At 45.1% G+C, this 24,981-nt stretch overlaps 1 protein-coding gene across 1 annotated transcript in view; it reads right to left on the bottom strand.

Moving 5' to 3' along the window:
• fras1 (Fraser extracellular matrix complex subunit 1) overlaps positions 1 to 24,981 on the bottom strand; it is a 339,766-nt gene that overhangs the window by 15,459 nt on the left and 299,326 nt on the right. The window contains exons 51-64 of the mRNA XM_045226860.1: positions 23,947 to 24,174; positions 23,597 to 23,710; positions 20,499 to 20,649; positions 17,632 to 17,791; positions 17,163 to 17,331; positions 16,617 to 16,863; positions 14,657 to 15,001; positions 13,984 to 14,144; positions 8,033 to 8,177; positions 7,532 to 7,737; positions 7,088 to 7,244; positions 4,578 to 4,778; positions 4,157 to 4,344; positions 3,630 to 3,905 (exon numbers count right to left, since the gene is read on the bottom strand). Coding sequence (XP_045082795.1) covers positions 3,630 to 3,905; positions 4,157 to 4,344; positions 4,578 to 4,778; positions 7,088 to 7,244; positions 7,532 to 7,737; positions 8,033 to 8,177; positions 13,984 to 14,144; positions 14,657 to 15,001; positions 16,617 to 16,863; positions 17,163 to 17,331; positions 17,632 to 17,791; positions 20,499 to 20,649; positions 23,597 to 23,710; positions 23,947 to 24,174 — 2,748 coding nt within the window. The remainder of the gene's footprint in view (positions 1 to 3,629; positions 3,906 to 4,156; positions 4,345 to 4,577; positions 4,779 to 7,087; positions 7,245 to 7,531; positions 7,738 to 8,032; positions 8,178 to 13,983; positions 14,145 to 14,656; positions 15,002 to 16,616; positions 16,864 to 17,162; positions 17,332 to 17,631; positions 17,792 to 20,498; positions 20,650 to 23,596; positions 23,711 to 23,946; positions 24,175 to 24,981) is intronic.

The raw sequence follows: 24,981 nt of genomic DNA, 5'->3' as shown, positions 1-24,981 counted from the left end.
CAAGCAAACCACCATAGTCCCTGTGCCCAAGAAAGCGAAGGTAACCTGCCTAAATGACTACCACCCCGTAGCACTCACGTCGGTAGCCATGAAGTCCTTTGAAAGGCTTCAACACCATCATCCCAGAAACCCTAGACCCACTCCAATTCGCATACCGCCCCAACAGATCCACAGATGACGCAATTTCAATTGCACTCCACACAGCCCTTTCCCACCTGGAAAAAAGGAACACCTACACTACCGTTCAAACGTTTGGGGTCACTTAGAAATTGCCTTGTTTTCCATGAAAACATACATGAAATGAGTTTGAAAAGGAAATATAGCAAAATGCATAGGAAATGTAGTCATTGACAAGGTTAGAAATAATGATTTTTAATATAAATAATAATTGTGTCCTTTCGTCCAAGAATCCTCCATTTGCAGCAATTACAGCCGTGCAGACCTTTGGCATTCTAGTTGTCAATTTGTTGAGGTAATCTGAAAAGATTTCACCCCATGCTTCCTGAAGCACCTCCCATAAATTGGATTGGCTTGATGGGCACTTCTTACGGTCAAGCTGCTCCAACAACAGCTCAATAGGGTTGAGATCCGGTGACTGTGCTGGCCACTCCATTATAGACAGAATACCACCTGACTGCTTCTTCCCTAAATAGTTCTTGCTTGGTTTGGAGCTGTGCTTTGGGTCATTGTCCTGTTGTAGGAGGAAATTGGCTCCAATCAAGCGCCGTCCACAGGGTATGGCATGGCGTTGCAAAATGGAGTGATAGCCTTCCTTCTTCAAGATCCCTTTTACCCTGTACAAATCTCCCACTTTACCACCACCAAAGCACCCCCAGACCATCACATTGCCTCCACCATGCTTGACATATGGCATCAAGCACTCCTCCAACATCTTTTCATTTGGTCTGCGTCTCACAAATGTTCTTCTTTGTCTTCCGAACACCTCAAACTTTGATTTGTCTGTCCATAACACTTTTTTCCAATCTTCCTCTGTCCAGTGTCTGTGTTCTCTTGCCCATCTTTTCTTTTTATTGGCCAGTCTGAAATATGGCTTTTTCTTTGCAACTCTGCCTAGAAGGTCAGCATCCCGGAGTCGCCTCTTCACTGTTGACGTTGAGACTGGTGTTTTGCGTGTACTATTTAATGAAGCTGCCAGTTGAGGACCTGTGAGGCGTCTGTTTCTCAAACTAGACACTCTAATGTATTTGTCCTCTTGCTCAGTTGTGCACCGGGGCCTCCCACTCCTCTTTCTATTCTGGTTAGAGCCAGTTTGTGCTGTTCTGTGAAGGGAGAAGTACACAGCGTTGTACGAGATCTTCAGTTTCTTGGCATTAACAATGTCTACACTGTATTTCTGATCAATTTGATGTTATTTTAATGGACAAAAAAAATGATTTTATTTCAAAAACAAGGAAGTGACCCCAAACTTTTGAACGGTAGTGTATATCTTTAGGCCATTGTTTGAGGGCCTAGTTATTAAAACAAATAATTCTGAAAATCAACCTGCAATAGAGCATGCTGGGAAATATGATAATGATGGGTGTAGTTTTGAGTGTTATACTTTACACAGAGTAAAAAATGACACAATCAAACTCAACTCTGGTTATTAACACCAACACTGGGGTTATTTTACACCACTGAGTGTTGAGTTAATTGAACTACTGAATCAACACTAGAAATGTTACACTGAAAAATCTAGGTAAAACTGGCCAATTTGTGGTGTAACATTCACTACACTGCTGGTTCAGTCATACTCCATACTATTCTCATACTCTCTTCTCAATACAATCACTGAAAATATGCATTTGAAAGACAGAAATCATGGCAAAGATATCAACTATGTCAGTACTGTATATGTACAATTATTACGTGAATACCAGATACATGCATCAATATTCCCATATAGGTACATTTTAAAACATTATCACACTTATCTTTTAAAACGTATCATATTACTCAAACTCCTGATGGTAAAGTTCAAACATTGAGGTAAACACTAATGCCCAGACACTATTTAAAGAAAGGAAAGATATTACAATAAAAAAAAGCTTATTCAGATTCAGCAGGGCTCTCTACCTTTCGTACAAAAACGGTTCTTAGGATGTCAAAGCTTCTAGGCAGAATCCTTTGCGTTACAAAGAACCCTCGTCTTCCAAAAAATGGTTCTTCAGATCAAAACGGTTCTTGGTAGGACCTTATCCCTTCGCAAAGAACAGTTTTGGAACCCTTTTTTCTAAGAGTGTACCACTTCACCGGCACTCACCATATGGTTTACACCAACCAGTATACGGTTTGGTATCAGAGACGGTCCACTACTACCACTGCTGCTACTATACATTTACATTTTAGTCATTTAGCAGACGCTCTTATCAGAGCGACTTACAGTTAGTGAGTGCATACAATTTTATAATTTTATTTTTTCATACTGGACCCCGTGGGAATCGAACCCACAACCCTGGCATTGCAAACGCCATGCTCTACCAACTGAGCTACATCCCTGCTGGCCATTCCCTCCCCTACCCTGGACCAATTGTGCGCCGCCCCATGGGTCTCCCGGTCGCGGCCGGCTACGACAGAGCCTGGATTCGAACCAGGATCTCTAGTGGCACAGCTGTGCCTTAGACCACTGCGCCACTCGGGAGACTAATACTACTACTACTACTACTACTACTACTACTACTACTACTACTACTACACTATTACTACTGCTACTACTACTACTACTACTACTACTACTACTACTACTACTACTACTACTACTACTACTACTACACTATTACTGCTACTACTACTACTACTGCTACTACACTACTACTACTACTATACTACTACTATACTACTACTACTGCTACTATACTACTACTACTACTACTATACTACTACTACTACTATACTACTACTACTACACTACTACTATACTACTACTACTATACTACTACTACTACTACTACTACTACTACTACTACTACTATACTACTACTACTACTATACTACTACTATACTACTACTATACTACTACTATACTACTACTGCTACTACTACTACTGCTACTATACTATTACTGCTACTACTACTACTACTACTACTACTACTACTACTACTACTAATGCTACTGTTACTACTACTACTACTACTACACTATTACTGCTACTACTACTACTACTATACTACTACTACTACTACTACTACTACTACTACTACTACTACTACTACTACTACTACTACTGCTACTATACTACTACTACTACTATACTACTACTATACTACTACTACTACTACTATACTACTACTGAGACTACTACTACTACTACTACTACTATACTACTACTACTACTACTACTACTAATACTACTACTACTACTGCTACTATACTATTACTGCTACTATACTACTACTACTACACTATTACTACTACTACTACTACTACTACTACTATACTACTACTATACTACTACTACTACTACTATACTAGTACTGAGACTACTACTACTACTACTGCTACTATACTATTACTGCTACTATACTACTACTACTACTACTACTACTACTACTACTACTACTACTACTACTACTACTACTACTACTACTACTACTACTACTACTACTGCTACTACTACTCAACTACTCACCATATGGTTAACCCCAGTATAGGGTGTGGTATCAGTGACGGTCTCGAAGGGTGACCTGGCCCCGTTGGTGTCTGTAGGGGCAGCCACCTCCCAGGAGAAGTGAACAGAGGTCTGGTTGATGCCTGCCTCCTCGCAGCGCTCCCTCATCACAGAGTATTTGGGGTAGTGGGGGTCACAAGGCGTCACACACACCAGGGGGTAACCAGGCGCCGGCTGCTTCTTACTGCCCTCCTTAGACACCTCAGCCACGTTGTCATAGTCTGACAGAGATACCACCTGGGAGAGGGAGGGAGGGTGTTGGAGTGACTCAATTCTTAATTTATAAATTCAGGACTGATAACAGAAAAAACGGTCTAAAATGAAATATGTCATAGCATCAAGGTAGGCTTTAGGCCAGAGAAGATAAGTACCTGTGGCTACAATATTTGAGGGAAAGTTTTGCGTTTTTGGCTTGGCTCTTTTTCTGACAATAATAATTTGGTTAAAAACACATTACAATTCAGATTGAATTAAGTAATGTTCCTTACGATGGGCGTGGCCGGAAGAATGAGACTCCCTGCTGCTTCCTGGTCCAGGATGGTGACTGTTGCCGTGGTGATCTCTCCAAGCACCGCCTCCACCGGGTCGTCAGGACCGAGGACCAATGAGAAGGACTCGTGCCACTCCCTGTCCTCATTGGACAGAATCTCCACTTTGAACAGGATGTGGTCCATGCCTTCATGGAAGGATCGAAAAAAGTCAAGTCATGTTTCCTTCTGCTGTATCATGTGATGTAAAATACCTTCAATAATGTAAAAACGTATTACATTTCCTGTCAAAATCCCTCTGAAACTGATGAATACAAATGCGCAGGACCTAGTATGAGCAATCACTAAAGGGAATGTGATTGGCTATGAGGTTCTTGTACTACACTACCCATAATGCTCCTTCTCAATAAGTCTCACTGACCAGGGGTGAATTTGAGGACCCTGCTCTTGGGGTTGTAGTCCACTCCGGACTGGGCTGAACCGTCCCTGGTGCTGCAGCGGACCTTGGAGGTGCGGTCCTGGTCTCCTGTCCTAACCACCTTGATGTTAAGCACCTCGATGCCGTCTGGCCCAGGGGGCTCCCGCACCTGGTACGACGTCTGCTCAAACTCTATGGTGGGGGCTGGGGAGGTACAAAAAGGTACAATGAAAATGTGAAATTGAACATGCAATGCATTTTTTTTACATTGACTGTGCTTTTTTTGTATGTAAAAGAATGCCCTGTGTTTCTGTTTTGTAATGTCGTACAATGCCGTTATCTTACACAATGTAGTAAATGCTATACAAAGTCAGTGTTCTCAAACTATCAACCTCTCAGACTGCAACTCTGCTGATGTGTACAGTCGCTAGTGAAGGTCTGCACATTCCTCACAGTCTTCACATTGTTGCTGCCTTAAAATTATATCTAAAAAGGGATTACATTTCCTACCGATCTACACAACCTACTCCATATTTTCGAAGTGAAAATAAATGTATAGACAATGTTCCTAATTAATACAAAGACGAAAATAAAATATATTGATTACCTACAGTGAGGGAAAAAAGTATTTGATCCCCTGCTGATTTTGTACGTTTGCCCACTGACAAAGAAATTATCAGTCTATAATGTTAATGGTAGGTTTATTTGAACAGTGAGAGACAGAATAACAACAATGAAATCCAGAAAAACGCATGTCAAAAATGTTATAAATTTATTTGCATTTTAATGAGGGAAATAAGTATTTGATCCCCTCTCAATCAGAAAGATTTCTGGCTCCCAGGTGTCTTTTATACAGATAACAAGCTAAGATTAGGAGCACACTCATAAAGGGAGTGCTCCTAATCTCAGCTTGTTACCTGTATAAAAGACACCTGTCCACAAAAGCACTCAATCAATCAGATTCCAAACTCTCCACCATGGCCAAGACCAAAGAGCTCTCCAAGGATGTCAGGGACAAGATTGTAGACCTACACAAGGCTGGAATGGACTACAAGACCATTGCCAAGCAGCTTGGTGAGAAGGTGACAACAGTTGGTGCGATTATTTGCAAATGGAAGAAACACAAAATAACTGTCAATCTCCCTCGGCCTGGGGCTCCATGCAAGATCTCACCTCGTGGAGGTGAAATGATCATGAGAACGGTGATGAATCAGCCCAGAACTACACGGGAGGAGCTTGTCAATGATCTCAAGGCAGCTGTGACCATAGTCACCAAGACAACAATTGGTAACACACTACGCCGTGAAGGACTGAAATCCTGCAGCGCCCGCAAGGTCCCCCTGCTCAATAAAGCACATATATACATGGCCGTCTGATGTTTGCCAATGAACATCTGAATGATTCAGAGGAGAACTGGGTGAAAGTGTTGTGGTTAGATGAGACCAAAATCGAGCTCTTTGGTATCAAGCTCAACTCGCTGTGTTTGGAGGAGGAGGAATGCTGCCTATGACCCCAAGAACACCATCCCCACCGTCAAACATGGCGGTGGAAACATTATGCTTTGGGGGTGTTTTTCTGCTAAGGGGACAGGACAACTTCACCGCATCAAAGGGACTATGGACGGCGCCATGTACCGTCAAATCTTGGGTGAGAACCTCCTTCCCTCAGCCAGGGCATAAAAAATGGGTCGTGGATGGGTATTCTAGCATGACAATGACCCAAAACACACGGCCAAGGCAACAAAGGAGTGGCTCAAGAAGAAGCATATTAAGGTCCTGGAGTGGCCTAGCCAGTCTCCAGACCTTAATCCCATAGAAAATCTGTGGAGGGAGCTGAAGGTTCGAGTTGCCAAACGTCAGCCTCAAAACCTTAATGACTTGGAGAAGATCTGCAAAGAGGAGTGGGACAATATCCCTCCTGAGATGTGTGCAAACCTGGTGGCCAACTACAAGAAACGTCTGACCTCTGTGCTTGCCAACAAGGGTTTTGCCACCAAGTACTAAGTCATGTTTTGCAGAGGGGTCAAATACTTATTTCCCTCATTAAAATGCAAATCAATTTATAACATTTTTGACATGTGTTTTTCTGGATTTTTTTGTTGTTATTCTGTCTCTCACTGTTCAAATAAACCTACCATTAAAATTATAGACTGATAATTTCTTTGTCAGTGGGCAAACATACAAAATCACTGTATGTAGCCTTAAGAGTTGTGCAAAGTTGGTAGAATCTGATTCAAAAAGATTCAGAGCTGTAATGGCTACCAAAGGTGCTTCCACCAAGTATTAACTCTGGGGTGTGAAGACAGATGCAATCAAGACATCTTCTGTTTTTTGTTTTTTTATTCATTTGGAAAATGTTCTATACATTTCTTCCTCCTTGAAGATGTGGAGTAGGTTGTGTAGATCTTTAGGAGGGAAAATCCAGTTGAATGCTTTTTAGAAGCAATTTTAAGGCAGAAAAATGTGAAGACTGTAAGGGGTGTGTAGACTTTCACTAGTGACTGTGTTGCTTACCGTCCTCGTCGTTAGTGATGGTTACCGTGACAATGTCACTAACTCCCACCATGGCCCCGCTCCAGTGGTCCCCAAGCGGTGTCCCAAGATGCACCTGGAACTCCTCCTCTGGCTCGAACATAGAGTCGTCATTGATGTGCACCGAGCAGTTTTTTACCTGGACCATCATCATCATCTTCATCAACATCATCATCATCCTCAACAACAACAACATTATCATCATCATCATCAACAACAACAATATCAACTACAACAACACCATCATAATCATCATCATCATCATAACATCAAACCCAACTTTATTGGTCTGGGAGTGCTTTATACAAAAGGTTTTGTTTTTATCTCATTGGCCAAAGCGCTAGATATAACAACTATTATAACCACCATTTGATTTGCTCATGAAGAACTTGCGAAGAATCTACATGGGCTTGATAAAGAACCTACCTTCTCTCCCTTGAGGAAGATGATACGTGAGTCGTCAGCGTTCCTCCTCTCCTCGAAGTCGTCCATGACCATGGCAGACATGGTGCGTGTGAAGCAGCGGACAGAGGACTTGACCGTCAGGTCTCCCGTTCTAACGATGGGTATGTTCAGCACACCCTCCTTCTCCTTCACCTTGTACGCCGTCTTCTCAAACTGCATGCTGGGAACTGGAAGGAGGGAATTGTTGGTAAATGAGTAGGGATTGTGATTGAGGAAGTACTGTACAATGTAACTACAATTTCAGATAGTTCTCTTTCTTCTATGACACTGTGCTCTAGAACAGGGTTTCCCAAAGTCGGTCCCCATCCCCCCCAGCACTACACAACTGTGACTCAAATAACCAACTCATCATCAAGCTTGATTATTTGAATATGAGTTTGGAAACCCTGCCCTAGAAGACAGGTGTGTGTGTGTGTGTGTGTACGTGTGTGCGTGCCTGTGTGTAGGTAGGGGTATACGTACGATCCAAGGTATCAGTTATGACCACGGAGGCTTCGAAGGGTTCGAGGAGCACCGCCCCCTGAGGGGAGGAGAGGAACACTACAAAAGTCTCCGCCCCCTCAATGGCCGGATTCTGAATGTCATCCATGATGGTTAGACTGCACGTCTGGGGGGGAGAGAGAGAGAGAGAGACATATATATATATATATATATATATATAGAGCGAGATAGAGATAGAGATAGAGATAGAGATAGAGATAGAGATAGAGATAGAGAGAGAGAAGAAAGACTAAAATATTTTAGGAAATGTATTATATTAATGACATTGCCATTGAATCTAATGTCAACACATCTATGAAAATCAAATGCTTTGGATGATAACTGCTCTTGAAAATGCTAATCTGACATTTCATAAAATGTATAATTAAACTGGTAAATATAACACAGGGGACTGCTAATAGAGTCAATGATAGACTCTGTGGTCTGTTACCATAACATGAACTGGTAAATATAACACAGGGGACTGCTAATAGAGTCAATGATAGAATCTGTGGTCTGTTACCATAACAACTTAGTTTTATTACAGGCGACAGGTTCATTACACATCACTGCATTCTTTACCAGAGTGTAGGCTGGCCCTCTTTGAGGTGTCGTAGGTCAATTAATTGCACTCTTTTAATTTATAAAGCTCTTTAACAGAAACTCAAACCGTAACTAACATCTTTAATAACCTTTAGACGTACGAGTTACCATACCCAGTGTTCAAGTGCCTCTGGGGCAGTCCATATGTTGATGAGGAATGTGATTGTTTTTCTTCAGTGTTTGTAATTTAGTATATTTGTATTATTTTGTATATTGTTTACATACAGGGCTCCCTGTCAAAAGAGACCTTGGTCTCCATGGGACTCCCCGTTAAAGAGACCTTGGTCTCCATGGGACTCCTTGATAAAGAGATCGTGGTCTCCATGGGACTCCTTGATAAAGAGACCTTGGTCTCCATGGGACTCCTTGATAAAGAGATCGTGGTCTCCATGGGACTCCTTGATAAAGAGATCGTGGTCTCCATGGGACTCCTTGATAAAGAGATCGTGGTCTCCATGGGACTCCTTGATAAAGAGATCGTGGTCTCCATGGGACTCCTTGATAAAGAGATCGTGGTCTCCATGGGACTCCTTGATAAAGAGACCTTGGTCTCCATGGGACTCCTTGATAAAGAGATCGTGGTCTCCATGGGACTCCTTGATAAAGAGACCTTGGTCTCCATGGGACTCCTTGATAAAGAGACCTTGGTCTCCATGGGACTCCTTGATAAAGAGTCCTTGGTCTCCATGGGACTCCTTGATAAAGAGATCGTGGTCTCCATGGGACTCCTTGATAAAGAGACCTTGGTCTCCATGGGACTCCTTGATAAAGAGATCGTGGTCTCCATGGGACTCCTTGATAAAGAGACCTTGGTCTCCATGGGACTCCTTGATAAAGAGATCGTGGTCTCCATGGGACTCCTTGATAAAGAGATCGTGGTCTCCATGGGACTCCTTGATAAAGAGACCTTGGTCTCCATGGGACTCCTTGATAAAGAGATCGTGGTCTCCATGGGACTCCTTGATAAAGAGACCTTGGTCTCCATGGGACTCCTTGATAAAGAGATCGTGGTCTCCATGGGACTCCTTGATAAAGAGACCTTGGTCTCCATGGGACTCCTTGATAAAGAGACCTTGGTCTCCATGGGACTCCTTGATAAAGAGACCTTGGTCTCCATGGGACTCCTTGATAAAGAGATCGTGGTCTCCATGGGACTCCTTGATAAAGAGATCGTGGTCTCCATGGGACTCCTTGATAAAGAGACCTTGGTCTCCATGGGACTCCCTGATAAAGAGACCTTGGTCTCCATGGGACTCCTTGATAAAGAGATCGTGGTCTCCATGGGACTCCTTGATAAAGAGACCTTGGTCTCCATGGGACTCCTTGATAAAGAGACATTGGTCTCCATGGGACTCCTTGATAAAGAGACCTTGGTCTCCATGGGACTCCTTGATAAAGAGACCTTGGTCTCCATGGGACTCCTTGATAAAGAGATCGTGGTCTCCATGGGACTCCTTGATAAAGAGACCTTGGTCTCCATGGGACTCCTTGATAAAGAGACCTTGGTCTCCATGGGACTCATTGATAAAGAGATCGTGGTCTCCATGGGACTCCTTGATAAAGAGATTGTGGTCTCCATGGGACTCCTTGATAAAGAGACCTTGGTCTCCATGGGACTCCCTGATAAAGAGACCTTGGTCTCCATGGGACTCCTTGATAAAGAGATCGTGGTCTCCATGGGACTCCTTGATAAAGAGACCTTGGTCTCCATGGGACTCCTTGATAAAGAGACCTTGGTCTCCATGGGACTCCTTGATAAAGAGACCTTGGTCTCCATGGGACTCCTTGATAAAGAGACCTTGGTCTCCATGGGACTCCTTGATAAAGAGACCTTGGTCTCCATGGGACTCCTTGATAAAGAGACCTTGGTCTCCATGGGACTCCTTGATAAAGAGACCGTGGTCTCCATGGGACTCCTTGATAAAGAGACCGTGGTCTCCATGGGACTCCTTGATAAAGAGACCTTGGTCTCCATGGGACTCCTTGATAAAGAGATCGTGGTCTCCATGGGACTCCTTGATAAAGAGACCTTGGTCTCCATGGGACTCCTTGATAAAGAGATCGTGGTCTCTATGGGACTCCTTGATAAAGAGACCTTGGTCTCCATGGGACTCCTTGATAAAGAGACGTTGGTCTCCATGGGACTCCTTGTTAAAAGAGACCTTGGTCTCCATGGGACTCCTTGATAAAGAGACCTTGGTCTCCATGGGACTCCTTGATAAAGAGACCTTGGTCTCCATGGGACTCCTTGATAAAGAGACGTTGGTCTCCATGGGACTCCTTGTTAAAAGAGACCTTGGTCTCCATGGGACTCCTTGATAAAGAGATCGTGGTCTCCATGGGACTCCTTGATAAAGAGATCGTGGTCTCCATGGGACTCCTTGATAAAGAGACCTTGGTCTCCATGGGACTCCTTGATAAAGAGATCGTGGTCTCCATGGGACTCCTTGATAAAGAGACCTTGGTCTCCATGGGACTCCTTGATAAAGAGATCGTGGTCTCCATGGGACTCCTTGATAAAGAGACCTTGGTCTCCATGGGACTCCTTGATAAAGAGACCTTGGTCTCCATGGGACTCCTTGATAAAGAGACCTTGGTCTCCATGGGACTCCTTGATAAAGAGATCGTGGTCTCCATGGGACTCCTTGATAAAGAGATCGTGGTCTCCATGGGACTCCTTGATAAAGAGACCTTGGTCTCCATGGGACTCCCTGATAAAGAGACCTTGGTCTCCATGGGACTCCTTGATAAAGAGATCGTGGTCTCCATGGGACTCCTTGATAAAGAGACCTTGGTCTCCATGGGACTCCTTGATAAAGAGACATTGGTCTCCATGGGACTCCTTGATAAAGAGACCTTGGTCTCCATGGGACTCCTTGATAAAGAGACCTTGGTCTCCATGGGACTCCTTGATAAAGAGATCGTGGTCTCCATGGGACTCCTTGATAAAGAGACCTTGGTCTCCATGGGACTCCTTGATAAAGAGACCTTGGTCTCCATGGGACTCATTGATAAAGAGATCGTGGTCTCCATGGGACTCCTTGATAAAGAGATTGTGGTCTCCATGGGACTCCTTGATAAAGAGACCTTGGTCTCCATGGGACTCCCTGATAAAGAGACCTTGGTCTCCATGGGACTCCTTGATAAAGAGATCGTGGTCTCCATGGGACTCCTTGATAAAGAGACCTTGGTCTCCATGGGACTCCTTGATAAAGAGACCTTGGTCTCCATGGGACTCCTTGATAAAGAGACCTTGGTCTCCATGGGACTCCTTGATAAAGAGACCTTGGTCTCCATGGGACTCCTTGATAAAGAGACCTTGGTCTCCATGGGACTCCTTGATAAAGAGACCTTGGTCTCCATGGGACTCCTTGATAAAGAGACCGTGGTCTCCATGGGACTCCTTGATAAAGAGACCGTGGTCTCCATGGGACTCCTTGATAAAGAGACCTTGGTCTCCATGGGACTCCTTGATAAAGAGATCGTGGTCTCCATGGGACTCCTTGATAAAGAGACCTTGGTCTCCATGGGACTCCTTGATAAAGAGATCGTGGTCTCTATGGGACTCCTTGATAAAGAGACCTTGGTCTCCATGGGACTCCTTGATAAAGAGACGTTGGTCTCCATGGGACTCCTTGTTAAAAGAGACCTTGGTCTCCATGGGACTCCTTGATAAAGAGACCTTGGTCTCCATGGGACTCCTTGATAAAGAGACCTTGGTCTCCATGGGACTCCTTGATAAAGAGACCTTGGTCTCCATGGGACTCCTTGATAAAGAGACCTTGGTCTCCATGGGACTCCTTGATAAAGAGACCTTGGTCTCCATGGGACTCCTTGATAAAGAGACCTTGGTCTCCATGGGACTCCTTGATAAAGAGACCTTGGTCTCCATGGGACTCCTTGATAAAGAGACCTTGGTCTCCATGGGACTCCCTGATAAAGAGACCTTGGTCTCCATGGGACTCCTTGATAAAGAGACCTTGGTCTCCATGGGACTCCCTGATAAAGAGACCTTGGTCTCCATGGGACTCCTTGATAAAGAGGCCTTGGTCTCCATGGGACTCCTTGATAAAGAGACCTTGGTCTCCATGGGACTCCCTGATAAAGAGACCTTGGTCTCCATGGGACTCCTTGATAAAGAGACCTTGGTCTCCATGGGACTCCTTGATAAAGAGACCTTGGTCTCCATGGGACTCCTTGATAAAGAGACCTTGGTCTCCATGGGACTCCTTGATAAAGAGACCTTGGTCTCCATGGGACTCCTTGATAAAGAGACCTTGGTCTCCATGGGACTCCTTGATAAAGAGACCTTGGTCTCCATGGGACTCCTTGATAAAGAGATCGTGGTCTCCATGGGACTCCTTGATAAAGAGACCTTGGTCTCCATGGGACTCCTTGATAAAGAGACCTTGGTCTCCATGGGACTCCTTGATAAAGAGACCTTGGTCTCCATGGGACTCCTTGATAAAGAGACCTTGGTCTCCATGGGACTCCTTGATAAAGAGACCTTGGTCTCCATGGGACTCCTTGATAAAGAGACCTTGGTCTCCATGGGACTCCTTGATAAAGAGATCGTGGTCTCCATGGGACTCCTTGATAAAGAGACCTTGGTCTCCATGGGACTCCTTGATAAAGAGACCTTGGTCTCCATGGGACTCCTTGATAAAGAGATCGTGGTCTCCATGGGACTCCTTGATAAAGAGATTGTGGTCTCCATGGGACTCCTTGATAAAGAGATCGTGGTCTCCATGGGACTCCTTGATAAAGAGATCGTGGTCTCCATGGGACTCCTTGATAAAGAGACCTTGGTCTCCATGGGACTCCTTGATAAAGAGACCTTGGTCTCCATGGGACTCCTTGATAAAGAGACCTTGGTCTCAATGGGACTCCTTGATAAAGAGACCTTGGTCTCCATGGGACTCCTTGATAAAGAGACCTTGGTCTCCATGGGACTCCTTGATAAAGAGACCTTGGTCTCAATGGGACTCCTTGATAAAGAGATCGTGGTCTCCATGGGACTCCTTGATAAAGAGACCTTGGTCTCCATGGGACTCCTTGATAAAGAGATCGTGGTCTCCATGGGACTCCTTGATAAAGAGATCGTGGTCTCCATGGGACTCCTTGATAAAGAGACCTTGGTCTCCATGGGACTCCTTGATAAAGAGATCGTGGTCTCCATGGGACTCCTTGTTAAAAGAGACCTTGGTCTCCATGGGACTCCTTGATAAAGAGACCTTGGTCTCCATGGGACTCCTTGATAAAGAGACCTTGGTCTCCATGGGACTCCCTGTTAAAAGAAAGGTAAATAAAAAGATGCCTCTCTTCTTTACCTCCATAGTCTTGCCAGCTTTGAACTCCACCTTCTTGGAGGAGGGGATGTAGTCGACCCCGGGGGTGGCGGAGGGGGGGTCAGAGGGCCGTGTGGCACACCACACAGAGGTCACCGACGACAGGTCACTCCCCTGCCGCAACACCAGAATCTCTATGGTGCCTGGAGGTCAAGGGTCAGATGTTAGGGGGTTTAAGGTCAGGGGTTAGAGATACTTCCTGCTCTCCAATGGTTAATTCAAGCAATGACATCCAGTATATCTATTGATTCTTGAAGAATAGAACTTAGAAATACCTTATGAGCTTAATAAAACTGTTTTACTCTAGCACAGGGATGGGCAACTCCAGTCCTCGGAGGCCTGATTGGTGTCACACTTTTACCCCAGTCCCAGCTAACACACCTGACTCTAATAATCAACTGATCATGATAATCAGCTTAGTTTAATCAGCTGTGTTTGCTAGGGATGGGGAAAACGTGTGACATCACTCCAGCCCCCGAGGACTGGAGTTCCTCATCCCTGCTCTAGCATAACCCAAAATCTGAGGTTGTAGATTGTAAAGTCACCAGAGATATAACTATCTCAGTAACACTTTCTTGCAGGTATACTGCTTAATAACTGCTTATACGCCTTTATAACTTGTTGTGAGCCTATATAATGCCTTATAATCTCTCACCGGCGTCCTCACTGAACGTAAACGTAGCGTTGCCCAGGGATACCGTTGAAGCATCATTTGGCCCGTCAATGACCACCTTCGCCACTTTAACATCACCCATGCGGGCGTTATCCGAGGCGTCCGATAGTCGGAGCTCAAACTCCTCGGAGAGTTCGTATTCGCTGTCATCGATGAGCTTGACGTCGCAGGTGGACATGGAGACGCCGGGGCCGAAGATGACCCTGCTGTCACCAGTCATACCTCGACTCTTATAGTCAGAACCAGACTCCAGGGCGTGTAGACTGCTACCCTTAGCTGACTTAGAGACCGTGTAACAGAGAGCTGAGACCGTACTGCTGGTGTCACCTGGAGGGAGAGAACATGGAGAGGTGGGGGTGAAGGGAGGGAGAGAACATGGAGAGGTGGGGGTGAAGGGAGGGAGAGAACATGGAGAGGTGGGGGTGAAGGGAGGGAGAGAACATGGAGAGGTGGGGGGGTGAAGGGAGGGAGAGAACATGGAGAGGTGGGGGTGAAGGGAGGGAGAGAACATGGAGAGGTGGGGGGTGAAGGGAGGGAGAGAACATGGAGAGGTGGGGGGTGAAGGGAGGGAGAGAACATGGAGAGGTGGGGGGTGAAGGGAGGAAGAGAACATGGAGAGGTGGGGGGTGAAGGGAGGGAGAGAACATGGAGAGGTGGGGGTGAAGGGAGGGAGAGAACATGGAGAGGTGGGGGTGAAGGGAGGGAGAGAACATGGAGAGGTGGGGGGTGAAGGGAGGGAGAGAACATGGAGAGGTGGGGGTGAAGGGAGGGAGAGAACATGGAGAGGTGGGGGGTGAAGGAAGGGAGAGAACATGGAGAGGTGGGGGTGAAGGGAGGGAGAGAACATGGAGAGGTGGGGGTGAAGGGAGGGAGAGAACATGGAGAGGTGGGGGGTGAAGGGAGGGAGAGAACATGGAGAGGTGGGGGTGAAGGGAGGGAGAGAACATGGAGAGGTGGGGGTGAAGGGAGGGAGAGAACATGGAGAGGTGGGGGTGAAGGGAGGGAGAGAACATGGAGAGGTGGGGGGTGAAGGGAGGGAGAGAACATGGAGAGGTGGGGGGTGAAGGGAGGGAGAGAACATGGAGAGGTGGGGGGTGAAGGAAGGGAGAGAACATGGAGAGGTGGGGGGTGAAGGGAGGGAGAGAACATGGAGAGGTGGGGGTAAAGGGAGGGAGAGATCATGGAGAGGTGGGGGTGAAGGGAGGGAGAGAACATGGAGAGGTGGGGGTGAAGGGAGGGAGAGAACATGGAGAGGTGGGGGTAAAGGAGGGAGAGAACATGGAGAGGTGGGGGTGAAGGGAGGGAGATAACATGGAGAGGTGGGGGTGAAGGGAGGGAGAGAACATGGAGAGGTGGGGGTGAAGGGAGGGAGAGAACATGGAGAGGTGGGGGTGAAGGGAGGGAGAGAACATGGAGAGGTGGGGGTGAAGGGAGGGAGAGAACATGGATAGGTGGGGGTGAAGGGAGGCAGGAGAGGGGAGGAGGAAGAGAGGAGGGAAGGAAGAGGGGGAGAGGGAGGAGAAGAATGGATTAGGGTTGCCCTCCTGAACAGGGTTAATGAGGTCAATCAAATGTTCAATTCAATCACTTCCTCAATTGAAAATTGGCCATTGTTTATTATACAAGTATTTTTAAAATTGAATTTCAGATATTGTGGTGGGTTGCTCAAGATCCCCCCAGATAGGATCCTAGAATCCTTGTACCTTGGGGTCCCAGATAACATTCTTGGACTTTCTGGATAAGATTTTTGGTCCTCCTTGATATGATTATTGGACCTTCAGGGGTTCATGTCCAGATAGCATTTTTGGACCTTCCATATAGGTTTAGGGTTAGTATCCTCCTTGCCTTTCCTTTCTATTGGAACCTGTATGAAGCCGGTACTGGTTGACATGGTAGGGTTAAGGTTATGTACATGCTAGTTTGTTAGGTTTAGGGTTAATACCTTTCCTCTCTATGGGGACGTGTATGAAGCCGGTACTCTCGTTGATATGGTAGGTCTTCTTGTCAAACTGCAGCGTGGGTTCGTCCTCGGTGTCGTTGATGTTGACGCTGGCGCGGGTCACCTGACCCAGGAGGGCGTAGACGGGCATGCTCAGCTCCACCTGGAAACTCTCCACGCCCTCAAACACCTTGTCATCCTGGATCACTATGGTACACACCTTGGTGTCCTCCCGCTCGTCAAACTGGACCTGGGGGGAGGAGAGAGAGAGTAGAGAGGTTTCACATTGTGTGGCCTTTTCGTCTACACACAATGTACATGAAATGTCTCATTTATCCTGTTGTGCTTTTATATTGTATCACAAATCTGCATATCTAAGCTGAAGAGAAAAAGAAAGAAAAAAACAAATCTGTGTAGGGAAAAAAGTGCTTTGATTTACCAATGAGACTCGATTAACCTTATCTCAAGTTAGTATCCTCTGTATAATAATGCCCGGTACCTTTAATTGGCAATGCCAAGGTGGCGATGCCAGTGTAGTGTTGCCCGTACCTGTCCAGCGTACTCCACATAGTCCTGCTGCCCGGGACGAGAGCCCACGCTGGAGGTAGAGGTGGCAGTGCCCTGCTCAGTACGACACAGCACGATGGCATACTGGTTCAGGTTACCCGTCCTCTTCACTGTGACCGACACCGTGCCAGCCTTCTCACTCACATTGTAGCTGTATGGGAGGGGAACAGAGATGGCCTCAGTCACATAGACATATAGCTTTGAGAGATACAATTACAGTACAATAGCTGAAATGGACTTTGTGGCCAATGAGAGGAGGGAATTGCGTAAAACTGCGGCCAGATCCTGAAGCAGCCCAACCCATGAAGATGGAAGTCTTAAACATACACATGTTTTTCACGATAGTTTTTGAATTAGTTCAGGAAGAGCCTGAAGTTTCTCCCCATTCCAGTCACATGGTCAAGGAAAAATCTCTGGGCCATACTTGCGACAGCAAATATGTCTCTCTCACCTCCTGTGTTGGAAGCTGATGAGCGACCACTGGATATGGAAGAGGTTATCAGAGACAACGTTGGGCTTGCTGTCCTTCACCAGGAACTTGAAGTTGTCCATGGTCTCTGTCACGCTCTCCTCATGGAGCACGTAGCGGATCAAGCCCAGGTTAATGTCGGCTGGAGGGCAGGGGGACGAAGTTAACACAATGTTAGGACGACGTTAGAACAACATTACTTACGTTAAAGGGACAAACTGTAAGACGTCCGTCATAGAAAATAATTGTTTGCAGAAATCACTGAAGAAGAAGAAAATGATCAGATTGAATGTTTTGTTTGGTCACTCTGGTGAGTACACCAGGCACGTGTACAGGTAGGAGGAGTCAACCTATGCCCAGTACATGCCCTTTTGTCCTCCCACTCACCAAGTGCCCTTTTAGGTGATGGTCAAAGGTTATTATAGTAAACTAAAACTGAAACTAAAACAGGTTTTGGTCAGTAGTTGTGTGGTTGTGGTCAGTAGTTGTGTGGTTGTGGTCAGTAGTTGTGTGGTTGTGGTCAATAATTATGTGAAATCATCAAATCATGTAAAAACAATTTAGCAAACTGAAGAAAAAAAATTAAGAAGCACGTTTGAAAAACTACAACTATACTGAAACTATTATCTTCGACACCAAAACAAAACAAAATAAAATAAAACAACATAAATTATGTTCAGTTTAATTTATTTTTCTTCTAAACTTTGGGCAAAAATGTTATGAGGTTTTCAACCCAAAAAAAAATCGAATGGGGTTTTCAAACTTCTGAATCTGGCAGGTAAACATTGCCAGGAAATGGGGATGTTTCAAATAGGCCTAGCATCACTATCACTATCTATCTCTCTAGACAGATGGGTTGCCTCCCACAATGCACCAATGTTCCAGCATACACGTCCAGTTGGGACAGAGAGGAATTGGAACAGGGAAGACCCGTCACTGCCGTATCCGGTGACATTATCGCCTTTTCCACTTGTTGCCCTAGCGTAAACATCCCTGCCAGACACAAAGTAGTAGCTAGCTAGCTAGCGAGATGGAAAATGCAAAGGTTATTTTTAATGAGTGCATTTTGCTAGTTTGCGTCATCTATTACTAAACCCCTGCAGGTTTTGCCTGCAAACTTTGGTTTCGAATCGCGACGTTCTGAGATGTCCTATGGAAAGAGTTTGATTTTACAGGCTTGGTCCGCCTACCGAAACTCGTGATTTGTTGGGGGAGTTTTCTGTCTGAAGAGGACCCTCCCCAGAATTGTTTTTCTTCCCGAAATGTCCAAGAGAATCTGACATCCTCCCCAAACCTAGTGCTGTTGCTCAAGGTCTGGGGTTTCCGAGACTACTACCTATCACTAGCTAACAGGTAAGAAATAAAACCTACAACAACACATAAATGGCTCCCAGCCTCCCATGCATAGTTAATTGTTTAATTTCAGCATTCACTTCCAGCATTTTAATACATTTCTTAATTTTCTGCACTGTGTTATAATGTGTTATAATGTGTCTATTTCAAAAAATATAAAAACTTTTCCTTGACAGAATAATTATTGTCCTATTCGACTGTGCATTTTCGTCAGTTCTTACTTTTGCCACTAGAGGGCGATTGTCTGATTTCTAGGGTTCTGTACTCCCGAAGCTGTTGACTGTTTTTGTGCTTGCCAGTTAGCTAGCAGTTCTCAGCTAGCAGTTTTCAGCTGTTAGCAGCCAAAGGCTAGCAGTTTCTTACTGGCGATAAAAAACGGATGATTGCAATAATTTTTCTGAGTCATTACTGAATTATTTAATGTGAAATCAAACATTAAACCTCGTAAACGATACATGGTATTTCATGTTAACCTCGTAAACAATTCATTTAGACCCGGCATTTATTTGAAACAGCCATTTATTTGAAACAGGCGTTATATTTTCCTGAAATGTCATTGCCCGGCTATTAAAAGGGACAGGCCGCTATTTGAGACTTTGCGTTTAATTGAGGTTTTACGGTAGCTAGCTACCTAGTTGAAATATTAACAGTATTGCCACAGCAGCATAAGGCGTGATTAACATATCACTTGATTTACCTCATCATCAACATTCGGTCTGGCAGCAGAGAGAGGCAGAAACACAGAGAGGAGCGGCTGCTTCAACGACCCTCGCTCAGACCCAACTCCATCCCTTCCTCAGTCGGCAGCAGCAACACAGGTAGTCTAAACTCTAACTAACCGTCATATACTAAAATATCCACACAAGCCACTAGCCAGCCAGCCATATATCTTGAGTTAGAAAATTATGAATATTATCTTAAGTTATTATTTAAGAGCATGAAAGATTAATCACAATCAGTAGATAACTAGCTAACTAGCAGATTTACATCAATCATCAACGTCAATAATCACCTGATAGCCCGCCCTCCTTTCCCCATGTCAATCATGTCATTAGGAGGCACTGTAACTAGGTTGTTATGATTTGTGATGAGTGAGCGTTGGTGTTGGAGAAATAATAATAATAATTTATAATATGCCATTTAGCAGACGCTTTTATCCAAAGCGACTTACAGTCAAGTGTGCATACATTTTTACGTATGGGTGGTCCCAGGGATCGAACCCACTACCCTGGCGTTACAAGCGCCATGCTCTACCAATTGAGCTACAGAAGACCACGAAATAAATAGGCCTACGCTGAAAATAAAATAATGTGTTGCCACAGACGCATTTGGTATGTTATGAGTTTAGAGATCTTAATTATTAGAATTGTGTTTTTTTTAAAGTGATGGGTGGGTGGGGGGGGTCCAGTTTGAGCTCCTGCCCAGTGAAAGTTCTATGCACTGCCCTGTGCACACACACAGACAAACACACACACACACACACACACAAACCATACCTTGTGTGAAGGAGGTGATAGGAGCACCTGGCTTTAGTTTGCTCTCCAGGAAGCCGTGTTTAGGCTCTGCTGTGACCTCATAGACCAGCTGACCATCGTCCGTGTCCGGGTCCATGGTCAACAGCTCCTTCTTACTGATCAGGTTGGTGGCCTGCAACGTCAATAAATAAATAATTCAGTCAGTCAATCAATCACTCGATCCATCAATCAATCAGTTATAGTCTAGTAATACAACTCAGTCAGTCAATCAATCAATCAATCACTCGATCCATCAATCAATCAGTTATAGTCTAGTAATACAACTCAGTCAGTCAATCAATCAATCAATCAATCAATCAATCAATCAATCAGTTATAGTCTAGAAATAAAAAGCAATCAGTCAGACAGTCAGTCAGTCAGGCAATACATTAATCAATCAATCAATAAAGTTTATTGTCCAGAGGCATATGCTACGATCTACTTAAGGTTTTCTAAAGCTAGCCAGCTTCAGCTAGCCAGCCAGCTGCAGTTAGCCAGCTGCAGCTAGCCCAGCTGGCTTCACATTACAGCTCAGTCTTCATCCATACTACGTTGGTGGATATTGCTCATCTGCCTGCTGCTAACTCCAGCAGCCTAGCAGGCTTGTGATTGGACACGTGGCTGGTCGAACGCCGAAGTCTTTCATTGCTACAATGCTGAAACGTTAATCCATGCGCGAATCAGTGCCGCGTTTTCATTTATGTCCAGATCAAAATGAAAGAACAGTTATCTTGCACATTCAGCAGGATATGGTGTGAAATAGGCTTTTAGAAGTGCAGTCTTTATTTTATTGCTTATCATTAATGCCATCTTTGGTGTGCTTATCAAAGCACGAGCACCTTTTTCCCCACTCCTATCGATAAAATATATATTTTTTAAGTCATACAAACATTTTACTGTGCGTGAAGTTTGAAATGCATTATGTCATTACTAAATGTGTAATGTAATTAGTATTTTAACTTTAATATTTTTAACACACAAATACATTTGATTTGATTAATCAAATATGTTGTTAGTGTCTTCAACTTGCGGCCCAGACACTTCATTCAGGATGCCCCGGAGCAGGTTAGTTCTGAAAGATTCGTTGCCATATAAATGTACCTGGCTAAAAGGTGAGTCACTTTCGTGGTTATCCCGAGTTGAACTCAGAGTAGACCAAAGTTAACTCGCTAACTCCTCAAACCACATACATAGTATAGTGCTCTGGAAATCAACGTGAGAGACGGGGTTTAATTAAATTCCGTATGTTACTCCATCAAAGACCAGTAGGGGGAGGTAGCGTAACACAAACGGAATGCAGATAGGCCTGCTGTGTGATGGGTCACTGCTACTGATGGCAAAAGACTGGCAAAAGAGGCTAGCGCACAAAGTCACAGTATATTCATTATAGTTGCACACAGCATTTTCCCAAAATATTTAATTACCTAACAATCAAATTGTCCTTCATTATGTAAAATAAAATATTTCCTATATTTACACTGTATGTTGTTATTGTAAACAAGTGCATACCCACAATGACAGAAAATAGTGAAACCTAGTAGCAGGTGACTAGCATGGGCCTGGTCAAAAGTAGTGCACTAGTATGGTAGTAGTATGATATGGTGTGGTGTGGTATTATATGGTGTGGTATGGTGTGGTATTATATGGTGTGGTATGGTATTATATGGTATGGTGTGGTATTATATGGTATGGTGTGGTGTGGTATTATATGGTATGGTGTGGTGTGGTATTATATGGTATGGTGTGGTGTGGTATTATATGGTATGGTGTGGTATGGTATTATATGGTATGGTGTGGTATTATATGGTATGGTGTGGTGTGGTATTATATGGTATGGTGTGGTGTGGTATTATATGGTATGGTGTGGTGTGGTATTATATGGTATGGTGTGGTGTGGTATTATATGGTATGGTGTGGTATTATATGGTATGGTATGGTGTGGTATTATATGGTATGGTGTGGTATGGTATTATATGGTATGGTGTGGTATTATATGGTATGGTGTGGTGTGGTATTATATGGTATGGTGTGGTGTGGTATTATATGGTATGGTGTGGTATGGTATTATATGGTATGGTGTGGTATTATATGGTATGGTGTGGTGTGGTATTATATGGTATGGTGTGGTGTGGTATTATATGGTATGGTGTGGTGTGGTATGATATGGTATGGTGTGGTGTGGTATTATATGGTATGGTGTGGTATTATATGGTATGGTGTGGTATGGTATTATATGGTATGGTGTGGTATTATATGGTATGGTGTGGTGTGGTATTATATGGTATGGTGTGGTGTGGTATTATATGGTATGGTGTGGTGTGGTATTATATGGTATGGTGTGGTATGGTATTATATGGTATGGTGTGGTATTATATGGTATGGTGTGGTGTGGTATTATATGGTATGGTGTGGTGTGGTATTATATGGTATGGTGTGGTGTGGTATTATATGGTATGGTGTGGTGTGGTATTATATGGTATGGTGTGGTATTATATGGTATGGTATGGTGTGGTATTATATGGTATGGTGTGGTGTGGTATTATATGGTATGGTGTGGTGTGGTATTATATGGTATGGTGTGGTGTGGTATTATATGGTATGGTGTGGTGTGGTGTGGTATTATATGATGTGGTATGATATGGTATGGTGTGGTGTGGTGTGGTATTATATGATGTGGTATGATATGGTATGGTGTACTCCCGAGTGGCGCAGTGGTCTAAGGCGCTGCATCGCAGTGCTAGCTGTGCCACTAGAGATCCTGGTTCGAATCCAGGCTCTGTCGTAGCCGGCCGTGACCGGGAGTCCCATGGGGCGGCGCACAGTTGGCCCGGCGTCGTCCAGGGTAGGGGAGGGAATGGCCGGCAGGGATGTAGCTCAGTTGGTAGAGCATGGCGTTTGCAACGCCAGGGTTGTGGGTTCGATTCCCACGGGGGGCCAGTATGAAAATGAATGCACTCACCAACTGTAAGTCGCTCTGGATAAGAGCGTCTGCTAAATGACTAAAATGTAAATGTATGGTATGGTGTGGTATTATATTGTGTGGTATTGTATGGTACGGTATGATATAGTATGGTGTTTACCTTGTTGTCCATGTACTCCAGCCACTGCAGACCCAGGTTTGTGACGATACGAGGTGTTCCATCATCCACTGGCTGAATGTCTATTTTAAACTTCTGTGGTGCAGCCGTCAACACCTACACAATGACAGAGGGAGTTATGAAAGAGCGAGAGACAGAGAGAGAGAGACAGACCGAGAGAGAGAGACAGAGAGAGAGAGAGACAGAGAGAGAGGGGGGGGGGAGAGAAAGAGAGACAGAGAGAGACAGAGCGAGAGAGAGAGAGAGACAGAGAGAGAGAGGGAGAGAGAGAGACAGAGAGAGAGAGAGAGTGAGAGAGACAGAGAGAGAGAGACACACCCTCCTCTCCTCACCTCTTTGCCCGCCTCCTCCACCATAAAGAAGACGTTGGTCCCGTCAGCTACAGTGAAGGTGAATCTGTCCTTCAGTGAGTTGGAGCCATCGTGGTTGTAGCTGATTCTGTTCTGGTAGATGTCATCCATAGTGAAGCTGTTGGTCTGACGGTAGTGCTGTCCGTTGTTGGTCCGCTCAATGGTGCCGTGGCGGGGAGTCTGGACTATGGTGAAGGTGATGGACTCCTCCTGAGGGAGGGAGGGAGGGAGGGAGGGAGGGAAAAGAGAGAAGTCATTGTTTCCATTTCTTTATGTTATGTTTAGGCATTTGTGTCAGAATGGAACAGTTTAGTGATAGATATTGTCCATTAAGAGTTTAATCATGGCTACTTTACTGAGGGCGACAAGACTACGACAACGCAGCCCTCAGAACAGTCTGGCAACGCAGCCCTAGGAACAGTCTGGCAACGCAGCCCTAGGAACAGTCTGGCAACGCAGCCCTAGGAACAGTCTGGCAACGCAGCCCTAGGAACAGTCTGGCAACGCAGCCCTAGGAACAGTCTGGCAACGCAGCCTAGGAACAGTCTGGCAACGCAGCCCTAGGAACAGTCTGGCAACGCAGCCCTAGGGAACAGTCTGGCAACGCAGCCATAGGAACAGTCTGGCAACGCAGCCCTCAGAACAGTCTGGCAACGCAGCCCTAGGAACAGTCTGGCAACGCAGCCCTCAGAACAGTCTGGCAACGCAGCCCTAGGAACAGTCTGGCAACGCAGCCCTCAGAACAGTCTGGCAACGCAGCCCTCAGAACAGCCTGGCAACGCAGCCCTAGGAACAGCCTGGCAACGCAGGCCCTAGGAACAGTCTGGCAACGCAGCCCTAGGAACAGTCTGGCAACGCAGCCCTAGGAACAGTCTGGCAACGCAGCCCTCAGGAACAGTCTGGCAACGCAGCCCTAGGGAACAGTCTGGCAACGTAGCCCTAGGAACAGTCTGGCAACGCAGCCCTAGGAACAGTCTGGCAACGCAGCCCTAGGAACAGTCTGGCAACGCAGCCCTA

The sequence above is a fragment of the Coregonus clupeaformis genome, chromosome 18 (assembly GCF_020615455.1).
Source record: "Coregonus clupeaformis isolate EN_2021a chromosome 18, ASM2061545v1, whole genome shotgun sequence".
NCBI classification, from domain to species: Eukaryota; Metazoa; Chordata; class Actinopteri; order Salmoniformes; family Salmonidae; genus Coregonus; species Coregonus clupeaformis.
Note: the sequence above shows the minus strand (reverse complement) of the source record. Positions and strands in the feature narration are given on the sequence as shown.